Consider the following 22,990-nt stretch of genomic DNA (forward strand, 5'->3'; position numbering starts at 1 on the left):
CCGTCTGCCTGACACAGAACAAGTGCTCAGGGAGACCTGTCAGTACCGAATGTCCAAACGAGCAAGGCAATGCCCTCGCGTGTCTCTGGTGTCGCTCTCAGCCGACCAGAAACCAGACCAGTCTGCCCCTAACCTGAAATAGTAGACTCCATGAATTTGCTTAGAAAAAGACAAATTATGACTCATAAAAGACTGTTTAGTTTTCCAAGCAGGTCCTTTCAGGGGGCATCACATACAATGAATTTAAGAATTTGGGAGAAATTGGAAAGTGTTTGAAAGTGTGTGACCTAAGCAGCTTGCATGTGAAGATCAATAAGACGTAGCAACACAGACATGGTCTTCCATCCTGGGTGTGAGGGGGAGACGATGGGACACAGAGTTCAACTTGCACCAGGGTTTCTGGGCCCTCTCCCGTGGACGGAGGAGTCCCCGATGGACCTGAGCAAGGCCTGTGTGTGTGTTCCCGTGGGCACGCAACCAACACGTCCATGTTTGTTCTGAGTCCACTCCCAAATGCTTAGACTAAAAGTATTGTCTTGTACTATTATTTAATCATCAGAGAGTGGGTGCACTGCAATGTCACTTGTAGGGCCAGGGACAGATGCTTTGAGGGAAGAGAGGGAAGGAAAAGTGTCTTAAATACTTCTTTTTTGCCTAAAACCTTCCCTTACCCCTGATGTCAGGGCTTCTCCTGGCCTTACAAAATGCTGCCATGCGAAAATACAGTGATCTGGTTTTTTCAATGACTCTGGGACTCCAGGAAGGCATTCACACACAAGGTGGAATTAAACCCAGGCTGGCACTCAGCGGCCTTCAGGTTTCTAAGGGCCAAGTCGCTATTGGCTAAGGCAGTTTGATTTCATGTCCACGGGAGAGCAGTAGGGGAGATGCTTCCTGAGAACCCACCGCCCTGTGCAGCATGCCTAGAAGGGCTTCAGGAGTCACAGGTGCTGCATTTCACTGGCAAATTCCGCTGCAAAAGTGAAGATAAGAATTCTTGTTCTTCGCTTCCCAGCCTTCCCGTTTATGAGAAGGTAGGGATGGTTCACTGACAATAAGGAGGTCAGGAAGGGTCTGGAAGGCCCCGGGAATGGCTCCGGCAGCCACAGAAATGTTCTCTTTGGAATATTTGAAGTGGAAACACAGCAGGACAGTTTCTTGGACGATCAATACCAAATCCAAAGCATTTGTTACCATTTGAAAAGAATGAGAGACAAGGGCTTCCTTGACTTGGTAACATTTATTCAATATTCTTTGAAATTAGCAAGAACCAGAAGAAGCACATATCAATCAAATACAGCCACGAAAATGTCCTGGATATAAATAAAGATGCACTATGGGAAATACTACAGAAGGGACCCACAGCCCTTGCATTTACTACCTCTTAGCAACAGACAACTCAACGTAACTTTAATTTACTCACAATAAAAAAAAAACTTGACTCTTTAAACAAAATATAGATCCAACTCGATCATAATTCGCCTGACTAGGCCCTCCCACGATGTACGTACGTTGTCAAGGCCTAGCTTGACAACCATTACAAAAATGACAAAAACAAACTCAAGAGAATGTTTCCACAAAGTTCAACGAAACAGTGCAGAAATAAGTTACTTACCCATGCACAGAATAAGGCAAAGGCTAATTTCATTCAGGTTAGGAATAGCAAAGGTAACTAGTTTCTTTTTCACGAAACAAACATCTCAGACTTCTTTTTTAAGTAGCGGGTACACTGTGCTATGCGTCACACTCTACGTGTTTCCTAACTCTACTCAGAAAGCCGGCACTCACATGTCAACTAGAAACTTCTCCTTGATTAGACTTATTCTGGAAGCACCCCAGAAATTAATCTGGGTGTCATGACAGCATCTACCATGAAAAGACCACACACTGGTCAAAGCATACGATTTAGAGAGCTAAAGGAACATGAAAACGTAGTCTATGGACTTCTCAAATTGTGTTTGTAAAATATTTTTTTCCAAACTAAAAGCTGCAGAAAAATTAGTTCTTCCGTATTCTACCGAAAACTCTTGAGCAGCTATAATATTTTAAATTTCTTAAGCTTTTTATTTTCTTAAAAATATTTCGATGAGTGTAGTAGTATCCCATCTTTTTGAAAAATAATCCCCAAAAATGATTACAAATCTTTTGTTTTAATCAGTGTGACCAAGGGTTTGTCATCAGGGCTGTAGTCCTCATAGGCGATGGGGGTCACATCGTACATCGCGGGCCGGGATTTCTTTCCAAACCTGAAGTCACAGGGAGAAAAGACTCTGGTTAGATAAGTATTGCACCTCAAGGCCTATTAAAGGCAAATGGAAGGAATAACTTATGTTCAAGAATCAAATGGAACTACAAAAATATATTCTCTAGCAAGGACAGACTTCCTCACGGTAACACTGAATGAGTACAAATATTAGTCTTCAGTGCAGGAGGCAAGAAGTGGATTTCACCAAAGGTAGAGTCAGAATTAATGTTGAAGCCGGTAGGTTAAATCTCGGCAAAGCAGTCAGGCCTGGCACCTCTACAACAGGATTTAGAAGAATGGGTATTAATTCGTCTTTTTCCTTTGAGACCCAGAAGGCCTTGGAGAGGCAAGTTTACTTGACATTTGGCACAGAGCTGGCATGCACAGTGGCAGGGTGGTCTTCCCTGGACGCTAGACAGACAGCACCCCGCGGGACTGGTGGCAGGGCTGTGGAGACTCACAGTCACCTGGAGCCCCAAGACAAGGGGAAGGGACAAAGGAGGAAATGACTTCAAATAAAGTACTTGTCCACAGAATGTGCCACCCAGTCCTACCCACCTATTACGCCGCAACACCCACTGAACACACACCGCTGTTTCTGCTCTGAGCATAGAGCCATTGTCCCAACCCAACAGATTTGCATATTTGTATATCTCACCTTCCCTACAAGCCCCTGGTGTGCAATGGGATTGAAACAATCTTTTACACTAACCCACCACCCCTCCTGCCTTTTAGAGACAACATTCTTAACTGTTTCAAGTCCACTGGGTCCCATTAAAAAGAAATTTTAAGAGAAGCTAAAATTTTAAAAAGGGTGCTAGGGTGAGCACCTTAGGACATCAAGGGGTGCATTGCCCATGGCTTACATCTCACCTCCCTCTTTCCTATTAATTTCCTCCACGTCTTGAAAAGTCTGTCTTCTCACGTACAGAGATGAAAAGTAGAATCGAGTGGGGAATGAGAAACATTGCATTTTTCATGGGATCTTTAATTTTTAAATACTCTCCGGTCTCGTATTCCCATTCACTCAAGGTTTACTGGCCTTCGGAAGCACGTAGGCATAAACCATGTCAGATGGACACAAGGCGAAATGCAGAAATAAAAAGTTAAAGCATTCTGCCGAGAAACCACAGCTATTATTGCAATGTTAAAAAGCCTTCAATAAAATCCTATTTAAAAGGCGATGCCTTTTAACAGGGGCTGGGACTGTGCATGCATAAATGTGTCCAGTCCACGGTCTGTGTATCTAAATTGAGTGAGGCCGGCATAATCTGAGGCTCCAAAAAGGTACACCCGTGTAAAAGCCAACAGGGTCTTTCTTCCAAGTCTGAAATTTTCTGAGGGCACTTTAAGGTGCAAATATTTGGACAATCTATTTCTCATAAAATAGCCAGGTACATTGGTAAGAAGATACCACCAAGAATATTAACAATTAATTTTAATTGTATAAACATTTTTGAAGCTATAGAAAAGTGTAATGTGGACCAGAGGTTAGCACTCTCTAGCCCACAAGCCAATTGCAGCTGTTGCCTGTTTTTTAAATAAAGCTTTATTGGAACACAGCTGTGTCCATTCATAATGCCTCTGCTGCTACAATGGCAGGACTGAGTAGGCACAGAGGCCTGGAGACTCCAGGGCCCAAGGAGCGTAATATTTTGAAGCCGTAGACAAAAGCTGGAGTCTGTCCCCCTCTCCAGAGGAGTTAGCACAGTTCTGGCTGCGTTAACCATCATGGAAGCACTAACTGAGTCACGGCGGCAATAGTACCCGTGTGACTGACATCTCAGACATCCCATTTGGTGACGAGTATGGTATGCCTTATTTCACCAAACCAACAAAAGATAACTGCAACCAGTCAGAAGGCAGATCCCAGAGTGGACATTCTTCTAGTTCACACTCCCCTGAAAGTCAGCAGCTCGAACACCACCACAAAGAGTGGCAGGTGGGTGGGACCTGGGAAAAGGCCCAAGTTGGGAGATGCTATTTGAGAAAACGGGACTGTGTCCTTTGCTTTCTGCGATCAGGCATTCACAGCTGGCGGAGCAGTGAGCAACCCACTGTGGTCTCAGCTCCAATACTTGGAGAGTCATGGTGTCGCTCCAGCCAAATGCAAACGCTCTCCATCCGGAGGGGAAGCAAAGCAGCTACAGAACAGATGACTCTTAGGACAAGAGCGAGGAGCTCCTTCTCAGTCCAGCAGCAGCACCAGCCGACTGCTGACCTCAGAGTCATCACACCCTTGCTCAGTCTCGAATGTTGCAGACGACCCACTCAGTTGTCCTGTGTGGCTGCTGAGCTGTATCATGCCGGTCCAATGTCACCTCCAGGCTAGCAGCAGGGAGGCAGGCCATGAAATGAACTTTAAGTACAGGCCGCTGCTGAAAACAAGCAAGAGGGTAATATCAAAAGCATTCTGTTTTGTCAGTGCCTTTCCAAAGTTTCCAGGAAAAGAGAGCAAAAAGGGCCAACCAGCCAAAGACCCAGCCCAGGCCTCTAGAAAGCCACGGTGCAGAAACCGCAGGCTGTAACTGAATAAACCTTTAGATGGGCATGTTCCCAGATATGTGGGGAGGTACTGTTTTCACTTCAATGGCTTTATCTGCAGTCACTGGTGCATGTAGGAGCTTGTTGGTTAGGAATTCTGCAGTAAATATTCTTGATAAAAATCGGCACCAAATAAGAACCAGGTTTGCAAATGCTTTCAAGTTTATCCTTTCCTTCCAAGACTACTCAGTGAATATCTTCCCGGTGGGCCATATAAGCAGGAATCCCAGAAGGATCCATTTTAAATTGGTCTGAGGCTGCAATAAAATATTCTTCCTCTTGAAGTCAAAAGGATCTTACTCAGCTAGAGACCTTTCTCAGGGTGGGAGAATCCGATGTCTCAGGTCTCCCAGTACACCTCGGTATAAAGCCATAGATTCTGCTACTTCCGGGTACACAAAACCTCTCTGAGGGCTCTTTTTTTTTTTAACCATTTGGGGCATTTTATGCTGTGAAACTAATTTTTTTTCACATTTTTTATTGTTGTTCAAATACAGTTGTCTCCATTTTCCTCCTTCCACTCCCCCCCCCCCACCTCAGCCATCCCCACTTCTCATCTTTGATCCTACCCCCTTTGGTTTGGTCCATGTGTCCTTTATACTTGTTCCTGAAAACCCTTCCCCCTTTTCCCCCTATTATCCCCTCCTACCTCCCCTCTGGTTACTGTCAGTTTGTTCTTAATTTTATGTCTCTGGTTATATTTTGCTTGCTTGTTTGTTTTGTTGATTAGGTTCCACTTATCAGTGAGATCATATGGTATTTGTCTTTCACCTGGTACAAAAGACAAATGGCATTCCTTATGGTATTTTCCTGGCTTATTTCACTCAGCATAATACTCTCCAGTTCCACCCATGCTGTCACAAAGGGTAGGAGCTCCTCCTTTCTTTCTGCGGCATAGTATTCCATTGTGTAAATGTACCATAGTTTTCTGATCCATTCATTTGCTGATAGGCACTTAGGTTGCTCCAGCACCCCTCTGGAGACTCTTGAACAATGAATAAACTTGTCTATTCTCCCCTCCTTTTCACATCTTTGATCTCTCATCCACTGATTTCTGGACACTGCCAGGCCTCCTACAGGCTGGTGCCACTTACTCACCAAGCTAGGGCTCTGGGATGAATCTCTCTCCTGGGCAGAGGAAGGCATCCTCCACCAACCACTCACCAAGACCTTCCATCCATTTCAGACCAAAGCTGAGTAAAGCTTCCCATTCTAGTAAGGTCTGCTACGTGCCAGGACCCATCGCAGTTAAAGTAATAAAAAAGCCACTGCTCTTTATAAACAGGATGTGGAAAAATGAATTGAGTAAACAATTAAGACGAGATTTGCAGGAGCTGGTCTCAGGGCCTCCTGAAAGCTGTGTTGCTGAGTTGAGTCTTAAAGGTAGGAGGCAGTGACAGGCAGCCGTGTCGGGCCTGACTTGGGGAAGGTGGAACTCCTCTCACTCATAGTTGGAAGGGTGGGCTCGTGCAGGTGCCGGGGCAGATGTTCTGTGTCTGCCAACTGACTCCTCCGCCTGGAAGCCGGGGTCTGGCTTTTGCTTCCACTGGCCTGGCCAGATCACTGTAAGATCTGAGTGTTGGCCTCGGGGGTGTCCTTTTGAAGCCAACAAAGCTTCTGAACTTCTGTGCTTCCATGCCATTCAGATGGAAGATGGATCTGCTTGTATCTTGATCGATACCAATCTGCGACAACCCCACTAACACAGGGAAGAGATCCCTTGAGCCTCAAGTTTAAGATGCCAAGCTCTGTGCATTTTTACTATAGCACACTAGCTTTCTGAATTGTGTGCTTTATCTTGTTTTATTACTTAAAAAAAAAAGATGGTGTTCTTTACCATGCAGTATCACCATTGTTTTGTAATAAATATTCTTTGAAAAAGTCAACAAAATGTTAGATTAGCTGATTTTCTTAGTGTTATGATAGATTTGGAGAAGTATCTGTTTACACAATCCTTTATTATTGGTCATTTGATTCTCATAACTCTCTTAGGAGGTGGAGCTATCCCTTTCCACACCAGAGGACACTGGACTGTGGAAGGCTAAATAACCTAAAACCCAGAGGCAGGTAATGGGGTAGCTGGGCTCCGTGAAGTGTCTCAGACGCCCAAACTCACAGCCCTGCTGTGACATCACACCAGCTACTGTCCCTCTGAGAGTCTTTCTTCCAGAAAAAGACCTGGCTCATAGAACACAAACTCCAACCGAGAAAGGGTAGCTGTTCGCCATTTTGAAAGGAACCCCTTAAATCACATGAAATAATCTAGATCTACACTGACTGTTTGAAGACCAACACAGCTCAAGACATCCCAAAAGAGGAAATCATCTAGAAATGATTCACACACAGTGAATATTAAGAATCGAACATTTTATAGCCCAGGCGAACGCACATTAATGAGTGACTGTATCCAGTGGACACAGAAAGCTAGCAGCAAATGAGAAGAGTTTTGCTTATAAAGCAACCTCATCATCTGTCCCCCAACAAAACTCAACAGGTGCAACAGTACCGTGAAGCTGGGCGTTTCTCCGTGACGCCTCCCTCGTGGGTGTAAAGTGCTATTTACAACGCAACTCTGGTCCCGAGAGGCCAGTGGGAAAGCAGCCTGCCCTGTGGCCCCTCCTGCACGCGCAGCGGCCCACCTGGCGTGGCGGATGGAGGCGATGGCGTTGCTGAGCTCACTGTCGATGCTGCGGCAGTTGTAGAACCCCTCGTAGGCCGGCCTGGAGGAGCCCTGGTACTCGATGCGGCTGATGCGGCAGATGCCCACGATCAGGATGATCAGCATCAGGATGAAGGCGACGCACAGGGCCCCGATGATGATGTAGAGGGAGTGCCGGGGCATGTTGGTCAGACTCTCCGCCGTGTGCCCGGACTTCCACTGCAGGTCTGAAAGCAAAATCAAGCCCGTGGCTGGAAACGAGCTGTGGCCTCGGACCCGGGAAGGTCTCTCCTGTCCCTGCATGGGTAACTTAAAATTTAAGGACCATCCAGACTGGGAAGGTTGATTTTCTATGAATTTTCCAGATCCAGGGCTAATATCCTTAATACATAAGGACCTATGACAAATCATTAAGAGAAACCATGAACACGCCATAGAAAATGGGCAAAGGATGTAAAAGGAACCCATCAAAGAAATACACAAAGAACATTGTTTAGCTTCACACTTATTCTTTAAATGCAATTCCTCTATCAGTTCCCAAACATGACTTGAAATTTTTGATAACCACAATTGACAAGGGTACAGAAACGAGGGCTGCAAAAAGCTGATACACGATGCGGATGTGGAAACAAAAAGTGGGCTCTCGTATCCAAAAGTTTCCATGTTTAGAATTTATGCTGGGGAATTTGTCACATAAGAGTGCAAAGCCCTGTATATAAAGATGTTTGTCTCAGCCTCGTGATTTTTAAATGTTAAATTATCAACTCTTACAACACATTTAGAAAATGTTCAGAAAACAGGCCCACACACCCATGTACTCACCAAAGCTAATAAATGTTCATCTTTTGGGAGATTTGCTTTAGTGGGTTTTTTTTTTTCAAGTACTAAAATATTGCAGATATAGCTAGAGTACCCACTCCCATTCTCTCTCTTCATCCCCAAATGAACAAAACAATTAATAAAAGTAAAAAGGCGGGGAACAACCTAAATATTTGACTCTTCAGCAAGGTGGGGAGGTGCTCATCCAACAGCAAGAGAATTAAAGGCGGTTGGTTTCCAGGCGGGACCTGGCTGTGAAGCACAGACACACACAGGGTTCAAACACCCGTCTGCCACTGACAAACTCAGAAGAATGCAGTGGCGATAAGAATCCACATTCGCTGTTTTCTGACGAGGGACAAGGCTCCTTGCAATCGTCGCCCTTAATCGTCACAACTGCCAGAAGATGGGATATTCTCTCTCCCTGCTCGACAGAGGCGGCCGAGGAGCCCGATGCCGCTTCCTGGGTAATTCTGTCCAATGCAAGTCTTGACCCAAGATCTTGGCCTCTGCCTCCCGCCAAGGAAGGCAGACTTACAAGAGATTTTCATTTCCTTCTTCACACCCCTCAGACATTTTCCAGCTTTTTAAAAATGGTGCATTTCTTTCATGTTAATGAAAAAAGTAATCAGTAAAGTATTTGAAGAAAGCACCCATCGGATTATCCTCCAGGGTAACGAGCGGCAGGAGTGAGGGCCCTGGGATCACACCAACCTTGCTTTCAGTCCTGGCTGGGACCCTCACTTGACCTCCCTGAGCCTCAGTTTCTTCATTTATGAGATAAAAAGGAGCAACACATACCCCAAGGGCTTGCTGTAAACGTAAGTTAGAAAACACGCTTGCGAACCTAAGAAAGTCCACCACCAGGTGTGTGGTGGGTGGTCCCTACAGAGGAGCCCCCTGGTGGTGGAAGATGAAAGGGTGAAGAGAGGTGGCCGGGGACGCTGAGGCACAGGCCCCGAGCTGAGGCTTCCCCAGCATTGCCCTGGGCCCTTCCTAAAGGCATCAGCCTGTCCGTGCAGCAGATCACAGAGTGTGATCTCCGTGTCTGGCACAGGCCCTGTTTACGGACCTGCACGCAAATGGAATGCTCTGGATGACGTGACTAGGACTTGAAAGACAGCTGTGAAAATGAAAAAGACTAGGCAAGATGTGAGAGAAGTTGCCTCATGCGGAAAAAAACGCTGTCTTCTCTGCTCACCCCACCACCATCACCTCCAGGCCATCGCTTCCACGTTAGGACTCCGGGTGCCTGAGAATGGGATTCGGGGGCGGGTGTGGGGTGGGAGGGGACTAGGAATGGGCCTGTCTTCCTGGGAAATCCTCCAGATTCTTCTCATGGTTGCATCTAGGTGAGAGTATTTGCAACCTCTGGGCTCTCACAGCCCCATCTTTGCGACATCTTCAGTGACCATGGAATCCGAGAATCTGCTCTTCTTTACCTCGAAACATTATAGTCTGCAGATGAGCACAAGGACCCAGGCATGCAGACCCCTCTCCTAGACGCCGGGTAGAACCACAGCCCATGCCCCAAGCCTGGATGGCTCCTGAGAGTTTGAGAGGGACGGGACAACTGACATGACTTCTGAGGCTGCATCCAGATCTGCTGACTGCTGAGCGTTTCACCAGCACTCGCCCTGGAAGTCTGGTTTTGCCTGAAGTCTAGTCTGGCTCACAGAGCCCACGGAGCTCACAGAGCCATGAGACTGACCATTAATGGGCATCCAGGCCTCCATCTGTGCCAGCTCACACGCAGGCAGATGGACCAACAAAAATCGCTGCGAAGAAATGGATGTAATGGAAGAGAGAAGGTGTTTTGTGAAACTAGAACCGAGACTCAATGCCCAAATCGGCAGTCATTTCATTTGGCATTATCTGGTGCACATGGAGAGAGACAACTCATTTTTCTGGCTGAAAGAGAAGCGTGACTCACTTGATTTCCAAGTATTTCGACATCCTCTGAAAAATCCAGTCGTAGGCTGGAGTCCAACACTCACAGAGTCTCTCCGACCGCCAGTTAGCATCAACAGAAAGGCAGCCAGGGCCGTCTTCTGCTCCAACTTGGTGGAGGGCTCGGATCTGATTGCCACAGCAGGGCCACGGGAGTTATGGAATCTCAGGGTTGGTGCCCAGCCTCACCTGAATAGCTCACACATCATATCGTGCACACACAGGGAGTACACAACCACCAGGCTGCTACGGCATAAAGACAACTGCACTGCTGGCCTTTGCACTCAGCACGTTGGCCCCGGCCTCATGAGCTGCCTGAACTGCTTGTGTTGCTGACCGTCTGCTCTGTTTTCCAAAACTCTGCTTTCCAAGCTGCTTGGCCTTTGGGGGAAGCGTTCTCAAAATGCCTCCTAAAACCTCGGCTTTCCTCGCTCTCCACCTGCCTCGCCTTTTGCTTCTCCCACCTTACCCTCGTCTAAAATCGCTCTGACCAGGGAAGGTGGCTGCTTCACAGGCTGGTCAGGTTAGTAGCCAGGCTGGATCTGAACAAATCCAACACTTGGGCCGAGGCAGCAAACACACTTGCACCAGGTGGCTGCAGCTGCCGTCTGCTGGCCCGGGGGCGCGCCTCGTAAGTCATCACTCAGCCGCATCCTGGGAGTCTCCGTGCATGAATCATTGACTACATCGGCTACAGCGTGGCTCAGGGAAGAAGCGTGCACCCGCCCGTGCTGGAAGGGATGACCTCAGTGGCCCTGGCAAGTGTGTGACCAGAAGAAACACATGCACACCAACTGCTCAGGAAAAAGTGTCACACTTACAGGTCCGAGGGATCCTTCATGTTTTGGGTTAATTTGGGTTAAAACCTCAATTTGTTTGAGGTTTTGTGTTTCCCAAAGGGCTTTCACATTTAACATTTTTATTCATTGAGTGCATGAATCCAAGATAGCCTACTCTATTTCTCACCAGCAGAATATCAATAATTCAATAGTTTAACCACAGATTCAACTGCTTAGTGTCTATAACTTGCCAACGGCCCGTCGGCAAGATTGACAGTGACTCTGCGTGAATCTTGTGGCACTTACACTGATGACATTCAACACCGCTGTGTCAAAATTCATGGGAACTTTGATTTTTAGACCTTGGTTCCAGGAAGGCAAAAAATTTGTTAAAATGTGATCAGTCCCAAGGTTGTAAGAATGAGTGACAGAAAATTAAGATTTCACCAGGGTTGTTCGGTTAATTTTCAGAATTTAGGGTTTTTAGTTGCCTCAGAATATATAAACACCAGAACTACCGTATTTTTCGAACTATAAGACGCACTCCCTCCCCCAAATTTGGGAGGAATAATGGTTGTTAATGCTGCTGTTGAGTTGTTTACATTCACATTGGTGAAATACTATGTTATTTATGTTATTACATATTTTCCACATTTTGGCTTCAAAATTTTTTTCCTATTTTCCCCCTCTAAAGCCTAGGTGCGTCTTATGGTCTGAACAATACAGGTATTTGAAAGATCATTTTGGGGTCATGCTGGATCAATTTTGTTGATGGTTTTGATAAATCAGTACGGTCTGCTTGATTTCTGCTTCTTTTTACTGATTCGGGGCCAGACAGTACCTCTACTGGGGCAAATTTCTAAGACACATTTATTATTAAGATGAATACTGGGCACAGGAGGTAGCCCTCAAGATGGAACCACTAAATTGGTATTAATCTGCGTGTAAATCCTACTGAGGTGGCAGAGTCTGCGGTGGCGGCTGTGGAAGGGTTGGTTCATTTTCACACGCAGTGCCCTTCACCGTGAGGTCTCAGTGTTCAGGGTGGGCATGAACTCAAGCAGAGACCTGGATGCTGAGGTTAAGACAGCCGTGCTAAAATCCAAGGGAAGAGTGTTCCCAGCATAAGGAACAGCCCAGGCAAAGACCCCGCAGGCAGCAATAAACTTGACCCGTTCAAGGAAGAGAAAGTAGGACCATGTGGCTAAAGGGAAAGTAGGACCAAGGAGAGGGAGGAAGGAAGGGAGGCGAGCGAGTGGCCTCTGGAGGCCGAGGTCAGGCCGGGGGTGCTCCGTCACTGCCTTTGACAACTCAGCGGCCGACCAGGCCACACAGCTGCGGGGGCCTTGGCTCCCTCTCTTCTATGTGCACGCCTGAGCTTTCCTGCTGAGATCTACCAACCGGAACCTGTACCACCCAGGCACCCTCTTCTTGGCTCCTGGCCACTTCAGAGACTCCCAGATGCTCAGGGTTAGAAAGAGACCTCCCTGGGTCCATGGCTCATCAGGGCTGCAGGCCTCTCTCCCTCCCCGCCCACCGACATGCCAGACTCTGCTTGCATCCTGGTTCTTGGATGTCTTCCATCTGTGGCAGACACTGGCCACCAGCTCCAGCTACATGTCATCGCAAACCTCCCACACGTGTTCTCCATTGTTACACTCAGGTCAAAGGTGAAGCACCCAGCAGTGGAACCCACAGCACCTAACCTATGATGACATTTATTTTAACACGTTGGCTGAATGGAGAGATGCAAATGGGCTCACCAAGTGGAGAGAGCTCTTCTAGGCGAACACAGAGACCACGTGTGGAGCAACACGTGTGCTGGGCCCACCGCCCTCGGATGCTCAGGATGGCCCATGCCCTGCACACGCATCACCTAAAAAGATGATGGCAAAGGGTGCAATCCCCCCCGAAATAGCTTCTGGCACAAGAGTGACAATAGAATAGAATTAGAGAAAGGGCAATGAGCATTCATTGAGTGCCTACTGCATAGCAGAAATAAGCACGCATTTGCCTCCTCTCATCCTCACAGCAACCTTCCTATCACCACTTGACAAAGGAGAAAACAAGGTTCCAGCGGGTAAATGTGTTGGTATGGGTCACATAAACTAGAATATGATGGAGCTAGAATAGGAAGCCAACTTCCATCCTTTTTGTTACTTGTGTATGTTTTGCCTGTATTACCATCGGAGGAAGTCAGATTTAGATTTTACGTCCTGTGTGTTCTTGACTTCTTATCCATACTCTCCTATGTATTTATCTTTACAATTAAAATTTAAAAGTAATATTATTCTGCCCCAAGTTGCAAAAATAGTCATTTCATGGAATTACCAAATTTCGGGATGAAAACTGGTCCCATTTTATGGATAAGTACACTGAGGCTCTGCACAGCTAAGTGTGGCCATGGGACAAGCACCATGGCCAGGGTAAGAAGGGCCTGCTGACCCAGTGTGTGATCCCTTCCACCGAAGACCCCAGCACACCCAAGTTCACACCCCACCCCAAATTCCAGCCCTTAGCATTCTCATTGTTGGATCTCCTGTCTCTCTCTTCAACAAGAGTGTTTCTCACCCATCTTCAGCAAGGACAGTTGGTCCCATCCTAAGACCATTCTGTTTAGGAGCGTTTGGGGAGGTTGAAGGAAGGGCATAAAAATAATTACTTTCTTTCTCTTTCAAGCTCAGAGCCAGGAGCAAGAACAGAGAGTGAGCAGATAAGAGTCCCGATGGTACCTTCACTATTGGTCAAGCTGGAGAATGTGGTCCACCACTGGGAAGAGCAGAGCCTCCTCACACTGAGCCCCCCACCTCAGACACACACTAAGAACTGGCCATTCAGATAGAGGCTGTGAGGACTGCCCGTGAGGGTCCTGCTGCTGAAACACTCAGCCTGGATGACCATAGGCAGCAGAGAGGCCTGCTCAGGAAGGAGATGGACAGGTCAGCAGACAGACAGGCAGGCAGGCCTCTGCCCGAGTATTTGCTGCCTTCCAAACTCACCAGCAGGTGAGCTGTCTTTAGCAGATGATGAGTAGGGGGTGGGGTGAGAGGCCCAGGGTGGAGAGCTTTCAGGGAAGATCCAACTGCCCTGACTAATTTAAATAAGAAGAAAGCCCATTCGAAAGTTGAATTTCCATCAGTTTACAAAGGAGTGGAAACCCGGAACCCTTGTCAGTTCTCCTTTTCACTCCAGTCCTAGTGGACACGTTATGTTACTGTATAAAATCCCCACCGCTACACTGCAAACTTCTGCGGGTCCCTCCCTACAGCGCACTCAGCTCTGAGCCACTCAGAACGTCGTGGTTTGGGTTTTCGCTCCTGCTCATCCTCACTGGACTTTTCTCCGGGCAGCTAAGGGAGCCTAATGCATTTGAAGACACTCGAAGACATAAAGGCAAAGTGACTTCACATTTGGTGGTGGTTTTGGTTTTGGTTTTCGCTTTGTTTTTGCATTTTTAACACAGAGACTCTATTTTGTGCTCTGATTCTAACGCGTCTCCGCGGAGCACATTTTTGGCTGCCTCAGTGGCCTTGACCTCTGGTGACACCTGCACCTCCACACCCCCAAGCAAAGGTCGAATTCAGACTCAGGAAGGAGTGAGAGCAGCAGCAGGTGTGAGCAAGAGTGGCATCCTGGGGCTCCGGAGGCCTGGTGACTCAGGTGATGCCCGGGCCTCGTGGCCCTGATGCTGGCAGCTTGTCCGCATCCCCTTCTTGGTGACTGAAAACGGGAGGTTAACTAACAGTGGCTAAGAGGCAGAAGTACTTACGGATTTCACAGTTGGCTCCCACCCAGCCGTGTGGGCAGTGGCAGGTGTAACCATTGGGCTGGTCCAGGCAGGTCCCAGCGTGATGGCAGGGGTTACTGTCACATTCATTGATGTCAATGTCACACTCTTCGCCTAAGATAAAGAAAAGAGGAGGTGAGGCTGTTAGGTGGAAGCTAGGAAAGAGTGACCAGAGGGGAAGTAAAGGCGGGGCCCTCGCCATCACAATCTAACGGAGAAATGAGAAATGGAGGCTAGAGGCAAAAGGAAGACATGTCTCTCCGACTACCCCAGCAGACCTGAGCTCGGTTTGATACGATTGCTGGGTGTCCCTAGCATTGCAAGCAAAACAGTGCAGGAGGAGAGGGGAGGCCTTGAGCCTACGCTGAGAAAAGAGGGCTTCTGTAACAATGTTACTACCTGAGGGTCACAAGTGAGAAAGAATTACACGGCAGGAAGAGGGGGGCGATGGTGGGAAAGAAGGCCTTGGCAACAGTGTCATTAACTAGAACAAAGAGCCTTTACTGAGAAAGAAAGCCTTTGTAGCTGCACAGTGTTCCCAAGATTTAGAAGGGGGAGAAGGAGGGGTACCCTCAGAAGCTAGCTCATGTATATAACCCCTGAACCCCAGTAATCCATGTACCTAGATTAGTTAAGTACTTACGTGTAGCCTCGGCTCAAGTATAGGAACAAACATACTAACAGACTTACTAACAACTTCATGGGTGTCTGCTGGCAGCTTTGTGGTTGTATGTTTCATAAATAAACTTGCTATATCTCATTTCCACTGTATGTATTTGTCTCTCACTTGAATTCACGTCTTGCGGGCAAGACAAGAACCCAGGCAAGGAGAAAAGTCTCTCAACTGGGTATCTCTCTCCTCACGGATAACAAGACCATCAGCTGCGCCAGCAGCCCTGTCACCCAGACAGGCAGGCAGGGAAAAGCAAAGGCCTGAGCCTGGGCTCACGATCTCCAGCAATGGAGCCCCATTTGCTGTTTGTATAAAGTGCAGAGCTCTCCCAAAATTCCAGAGAAAGGATCTTTAATTAAATAAAACTGCTTAGAAAAATAGCACTGGTAAAAAAAAAAGAGAGAGAATTTTCTTTAATCAACTGAACTAATTAACTGAAGCCGACTCCAATGTCTGAACAAACCTTCCAAATTTATCGGGAAAGCAAATTCAGGTTCCTAATTTCATTAAGGAACTCTATTTTGTTCTGCATTGAGTCAGCTGAATCTTCTTATTTTTCTAACGTCTCAGCTCAATACTCGGACTTTGTGATTATCTTGCAACCAAGTGTTTGCATGTGAGTCTGGACATTTGACTATTTTCTGGATATTCCTAGGGCACAGCTGTGTGCCTAGATTGAGTCAGTCAGGAAAACCTACTCCACTTTCCAAATTTCTGGATGCGCCGCTGAGAGGGACTGGACCGACCACTCAGGAAGGCACCAGGCCATAAGGAGGGACACTGGTGAAGTCTGGGTTGCACACTACCTTCCCTGGGAAATGGTGGTCTTGAGGGAGGTTCACGACCCCTCCAGTGTGTCCTTCCTTAGGAACAAGAACTGTGACCTGGAGTCTTGACCCTGCCTGGACCCGACATTCTGGGGCACCCTTGGCCCCCACGAGGGAGCGCCTGGTTTAAACTTACAAACCAGAGCATGAGAAGGTATCACTGTGATTCAAACACCAATTTACAGGCTACAGCCTGTTATTCAAAGTGACAAGAACAAAGCCATCTCCGTGTGAATTAAAAGTCATACAATGAGTCGATACAAAATGGGCACACTTCGGACATTTATAGCCATCTCGTCAAAGCTGAATGAACAAGGATACTTCGGGAGGCGATCTCTCTTCAAAGTTTGAAAGTGAGAAAAAAAATCTTTGGAAATATGTCTCTGCTTGCTTAGATAAATGTAAAATGTGATTTAAAAAACCTCCTAGCACTACTATAGTTGTAGACTAAAGGACAGGAGCAAAATCAAATATTTTGTCCATTTCTGAAGGCAATGTTTCAGTGTACACTTGGGTAATTACTCCCAGGCTTCCTTAATTAGCATTGAAGTGCCTTTCTGCCTGCTACTGGTTTTGCTCATGTTTATAAAGCCACCATATGTCACCGCAGACCACTTTAGAGGAAGAATCTAACGTATTTCACGTCCGTTTCATTTCCCACTCCTTTCCTACCTGGCATCTGACTCTCTCACTTTTTAAGTAAAATCTGTCAAACAAAACATTTACTACTTGTAGGTCCTACTAGGTTAACTACAATTCAGTAGTGTCTGTAAGTAAATGTGTTCCCTGCGGTAAATACAAGTCATTTACACCAACAGAAAAGACATGGGCTTGGTTGCCTCTTGCCTATTTCAAGGGCTGTCTTGCTATTGATGGAGCAATCGCTCTGAGTGAGACTAACCCATGACAAATGGCATTACATGGTAGACCAGAGGAAGAGACATAAACAAGACCGTACTGAGCAATGTTAAAAGGATGAAATCAAGGGCCTTGACAAATAGATACACATCTGTGCTACTTTCCAACCGTTTAGGAAGACAACCTTAGCTGAGGCATTTACTAAAGAACAGCTTTCGTTAGGTGGCAATTGGAATACTGAATATTCTCAATTAAGATGCCCTGTTGTCTTTGCAACAACTGCCACAAAATGACCTGACTGGCCCCTTCTGATCCCTCCCATGATGGGCAGGCCCAGAGCTGGGCCCCAGTCCGTCCAACGCTGCTCAGGCCTGGAGTTTCCTCAGGGAGGTCAATGCCAAATTCTGGGTCCAGAACCACCCTAGTGTATGCACTGCTTCTTGGATCTCTAACCATCTCTAACATAGTCAGGAGAAGGCCAAGGCCCCCCAAATTGTCTGTAGATTGTAAGGATTTGGTAGGTATAGAGAATGGCAGGAGAAAATAGGATGAACTCATTCGATAGACATTTATCGAATATCTAAAACCCAGAGAGAGTCCCAAACCTATTCTAGCCTGACTTTCACCCTCACCGTGTTCTTAGAGCCATACTGGGGATCAGATGACATCAGTTAACAATATTAACTCCATGCCAGGCAGGGGCCCAAAAAGTCTGCAGCTATTTTCATGGCATATGTGCTCTGGGAGAAGCCTAAAGGGATGCACAGTTCTCAGATGCCTTTAGATGTACTCGGACGGCCTGCCTTGCAGACTGACAGTCCTGTGCTCCGACTTGAATCGGTCATCCCCCAGCTGGCTCTCAACTTGACGCCTTCACTGTGTCCCGTGCTGGTGGTGGGCGTATGGAATGATGCTGTTGGTGGAGCCACAGAGGAACCATTTCAACCAGACGGCTCCCGAAGAGGACCGCCCTCCTCTCTGTTACAGAGGTCACGTTTCTCGCCGTCAGTCTTAAGCGAGGTATTTGGAGACTTATTTTGAATTATGAAGAGCAAGTCTGGGTTCATTTACATTCCCCCATATTAATAATGGTACGTATTTTTATGCATTTCAGCAAGCCACTGTTCCAACTCCAGGCACTGTGTATTCTAGCTTCTTTTACTAGAAAAGTTCTTAATATAGCATGTCATCATTTTTTTTTACTCATAACTGACTTAATAAATTTTATGCTTTCACTAGCTTGAGCCAGATGACTTTTGCATTGACTTGCTTACTTTTTGAAAAAATCTGGGCTGGAGAAAAATCGATTACTTTTAAATCACGGTTGTGCTTGACTAACATTTGTAAAGAGAATACAGAATGAAATTTCTCCTTGACTAAGGCTGGAAATCGGAGTCTGAACTTTAAATCCTTTCCATCGATTTTCAATCTACTACTTTCTAAGAGGCAATATGTCTGATAGGCATCAAATTTGGTAGTATTTATGCAAATTTACAAGTATATGTGTAACTCTCTAAGCTTTCTTCAGGTAAATTAAAATGAACAAAATCAAAAAAGCAGAAGTCACTGCTGATAGTCAATCATTACGTTAACAGGGCCCACGCTGAACGATATCAGTGAAAATCATCACAATCATAATACAATTGTCATATTAAATATATGACTGCTATGTGCCAGTCCCTGGACTGGGGGCTCTAACTGCGCCTTCATACCTGACAAGCATTTTACTCCAGATGAAATGAATCTGTAAAAAGTATTTGGAACTTCTCGTACCCTGACGGAGAAACTGGAACCTCTTGCTCTCCCACTAGAAAAAAACCAGACAAGCGGATGAGATATGTATTTCTGAAAAGTCCTTTTAAGACATTGGACAACAGGCAGAGCGTGACTGTGACTGCCGAGAGAGGGGAAACAAATCAGCCGAGTGCCTCCAGCCCCCTGGCTTTCTGCCTGGAGCTAAATGAGAAAACAACGGCTCCACTGAGCCTCGGAGAACTGTGTTTTGGGGGGCCACGATAGCTGGAATGTTGAGGACAGACTACCACAGAACACAGAGCCACCCAGAAAAAGAGCATCAGAAACGCGCCCAGCCCCCTGAGTTTGTCACGCAGTGTTGTGTGTGAGCTAGTGAAACTCTGCAGGCCTCCCAAACAACAGGAAGGGTGAACGGTTCCCGAAGCTCACAGAGGACTCGGGGGGATTCACACTCTCCCAAGTCCAAGTGCAGATGTTTTACTGATCAGCCCGTGCACTCACCTTAGCAGTAAGCTCTGACTGTCCCCTAGGTAAAAGCTACCACAGACTCATTTCCCAAAATGAAACAGTAAACCACGAAAGGATCAGTCAGGTTGGCAAGCAACTTACCTACCTGCCACACATACACAAACACACACACACACACACACACACACACACACAAAGAGCCCAACACTTTGAAAAGAAAGACATTAAATCCAGTCACTCGACAGCAACTAACAATGACTAGCATCCAACAAAAATTATTAGATCTGCAAAGAAGCAGACACACGTAACCCATAAGCCAAAGAAAAATCAGTTCAAAAGCTGGAATCTGGAAGTCACGGATGATAGTGAGTAAACAAGGAATTTGCTCAAAATGTAAAGGAAAACACAGAAAAATAAAGGGCCCTGGCGGGTGTGGCTCAGTGGATTGAGTGCCAGCCTGCAAACCAAAGGGTCCCCAGTTCGATTCCCAGTAGGGCACACACCTGGTTTGCAGGCCAGGTTCCCAGTAGGGGGTGCACAAGAGGCAACCACACATTAATGTTTCTTTCCCTTTTTCTCTCTCCCTCCCCCTCTCTCTAAAAGTAAATAAATAAAATCTTAAAAAAATAACAGTAAAAAGGAAGATATAAAAAAGAACTGAATGGGATTTCTATATATAAACATACGGTATTAAATTAAAAACAAAATAATACAGACTGATATTAATAAATTAGGTGCTGCACAACAAAAGATTGGTAAACTTGAAAACAGAGCAGTAGAAACTAGACAAACTGAAGGTCAGGAAAAAAAAAACGCTTTACAGCTGAACAGAACTCAGTGACCTGTTGTGCAACCTGACACAGTCTGACACAAATGTAATAAGAGTCCCGGGACAGGGGGAAGGGGGTAGAATAATGGCTAAAAATTTTCCAGTTGATGAAAACTATAAAACCAGATCCAAGAAGTGCAACAAACCCCAGGCAGAATAAACACCAACAAAATCACATTGAGACACATCATAATCAATTTGCTAAAAGCCAGCAGTGAAAGAAAAAAATCTAAAAACAGCTGGAGTGATGGGGAAAAGGTAGAACATGGCTTCCAAAAAGATGGAATAGTTTCCCTCTCCCACCCACTATGCACAAGCAAAAACCCTGGATGTTGTGTGTAAAACAAACAGGAGAAGATTATGAGAGGTCGGGGGGCGGGGGTCAGACTGGCCAGGAACCTCAGCACCCAAGGAACACGGTGTGGAGCAGCCGAGGCTTCTTTCTGCCTCTCGCATCTCAGACTCGGTGCTGCAGAAATGCCCGAAGGTGCCAGGGGAAAATGCCCCAACTATTTGACACATTGACAGGTAATCCATGGATCAAAGAACAAAAAAAACCCTCAAGGGATCTAAAAACAAATAAATAAACAAAAACACTGAATTAAATAAAAATGAAAATACAACCTTGAAATTTGTGGGACACAGCCAAAGAAGTATTCAGGGGATAATTTATAGGACAAAAAAATACATATTAGAAATTAGGAAAATCAGTCATGTAAGGGCCCATCTGAAGATGCTAGAAAGAGAAGAACAACATAAACCCAGACTGCCAAGGCAAGTCTCAGAAGGCGAATGTGACATTGGATTGAGTACCTAATTATACAAGGTCTGTCCCGAAAGTATCCAGCCACGCAACATTTTAAAATAGAGACATTTACTGAAGAAGATACAAGATACAAGAAACTCTGTACACAGGACAGTGATGCCTCAGCCCCCTTCAAAGTAGCCACCTTGGGACCTCACACAGTTCTCCCAATGGCCATCAGCTGCCCTGTCGTATTTTCCTGAATCTCATCAATGGTCTGAAATCTCTTCCCTTTCAAAGGTGATTTCAGTTTTGGGAAAAGCCAGCAGTCACAGGGTACCAGATCCGGGCTGTATGGGGGACTGAGTCACCTGGGTGACTTGATGTTTTGCCAAAAAAAAACTTTTCACAGGAGGTGATACTTGAGTGGGCACATTGTTGTAATGAGCTGCCAATCACCAGTTTCCCATACCTGTGGCCTTCTGACTCATCCGAATAGTTTCCACGGAGGAATGTTCAAGCTTGTGTACACTTTGACATACATTCATTGCTCTACTCACTCAGTCGTTTTGAATGTGACAGACCTCACAACACACAATCTCACTCCAAGGCATCTCCCACCCCCACTGACTGGTACAGTGAAGTTGACACTGTTCACACATGTGCACTCCAGTCCCAGCTCCTTGGCTGCCGGGCGACATCAATGTCAAGCAAACCATTCTCACTGTAGTAACTTTTTCCAGACAGACCTCGTATAATGATTTGCCCGATTCACTCCACTCGATCATTGGGGGAGCTTTTGAGCACTTAATCACTGGCCAAGAGTAAGTTCTGCCAAACCTCAGGAATAAAGAAAGAATACTCGGTTCCAAAGCAGAAGTTCAGAGGGCAGAGGCCCCGCTGTTCCTCCATGGTGGTGGATAATATTTTATCAGCCTCTCCCATGAAATACTAGTTTTCAGAAGATGGTCTATAATTAAGTATATTTGGAAAATAAGTTTCTTTACTGTAAGACCTCTCAGAGCCTTAGCGCACAGACATCCCTTATGAAATGGCACATGACAGGTACCGTGTCCCAAATTCATTTGGCCACAGACACTTTTCCCCCAAAGCATCTCAGGGGACCAGTGCTCTGTAAGAAACAAGAAGAGCACGACTCTCGAAAAAACTTCTGGAATTATCCTACGGTCCTCTACAGTCCGAAAGATCATCAGGGTTGAATACAAATAGACACCTATCGCTTTCAAACACCAGTGTGATTTTGGAACCTACTTCAGTGGACATGTCCTCTGGTTCCCTGTGACCAGGACGAGGAGCAAGAAGAAACGCCTAGGGGTCAGGGGATGGGGCATGGGGGAGCAGAGGGGACTGGAGGCAGGAGAAGGAAGGGGAGAACATTGCCAAGCAGAGCCTGACATGGGGGGTTCAGGAATCAGGCAGACAGGAGGGCCCAGTACAAAACTGGAAAGGCTGAATGGGCCCGGATCACCCAGGTCTTGATGACCAAGTGAAGGACTCTGACCTTTTTCTTAAAAACAATGAAATGCCAATAGGCAATTTTTAAGCAGGGAGCAACAACATCAGATTTTCATGGCTCCACAGTATCAATGGTGTATCAGGGATGAAGGGGGCGGGCATGAGGAAGGGCTGACCTAGTGCAGGTGGGAGGTGGACGCAGCCTGTGGTGCCCGAGAAAGAACTGAGAGCGTCTGCCCGGGAGGTTTTAGGGCTCCTTGGAGGCTGGATGGGGGGAGGGCAAGGAGAGGCGGAAACCAACTCATCCCCCAGTTTCTGTTTAGAGCAGCTTGAGGTGGCAGTAATACCATGCAATGAGCGAGCAAATATTTAAAAGAAGGAAAGGAGAAGAAAATCTGTAAGTTTGAGGCGTCTTTGACAGACATCCAGGAGCAAATGCTGAGTAGGTACTTGGAGGTTTGCTAAATATTCTGGAAAAGAGATTGCCTTTTATTTCCCATAAGATGCAGAGGTAAATTTCAAATGGATTAAATATTTGCATGCACACAGTTAGCTCAGACATGATTGGAATAATAT

At 46.3% G+C, this 22,990-nt stretch overlaps 1 protein-coding gene across 1 annotated transcript in view; it reads right to left on the reverse strand.

The window, feature by feature from the left end:
- Window positions 1–1,221: 1,221 nt before the first annotated feature.
- Window positions 1,222–22,990, reverse strand: part of DNER (delta/notch like EGF repeat containing) — a 252,432-nt gene continuing 230,663 nt past the window's right edge. The window contains exons 11-13 of the mRNA XM_037029229.1: window positions 14,766–14,897; window positions 7,429–7,675; window positions 1,222–2,246 (exon numbers count right to left, since the gene is read on the reverse strand). Coding sequence (XP_036885124.1) covers window positions 2,135–2,246; window positions 7,429–7,675; window positions 14,766–14,897 — 491 coding nt within the window. The 3' untranslated portion in view covers window positions 1,222–2,134. The remainder of the gene's footprint in view (window positions 2,247–7,428; window positions 7,676–14,765; window positions 14,898–22,990) is intronic.

The sequence above is a fragment of the Sturnira hondurensis genome, unplaced genomic scaffold, assembly GCF_014824575.4.
Source record: "Sturnira hondurensis isolate 20B ecotype Veracruz unplaced genomic scaffold, ASM1482457v3 Scaffold0020237, whole genome shotgun sequence".
In the NCBI taxonomy this organism is placed as follows: Eukaryota; Metazoa; Chordata; class Mammalia; order Chiroptera; family Phyllostomidae; genus Sturnira; species Sturnira hondurensis.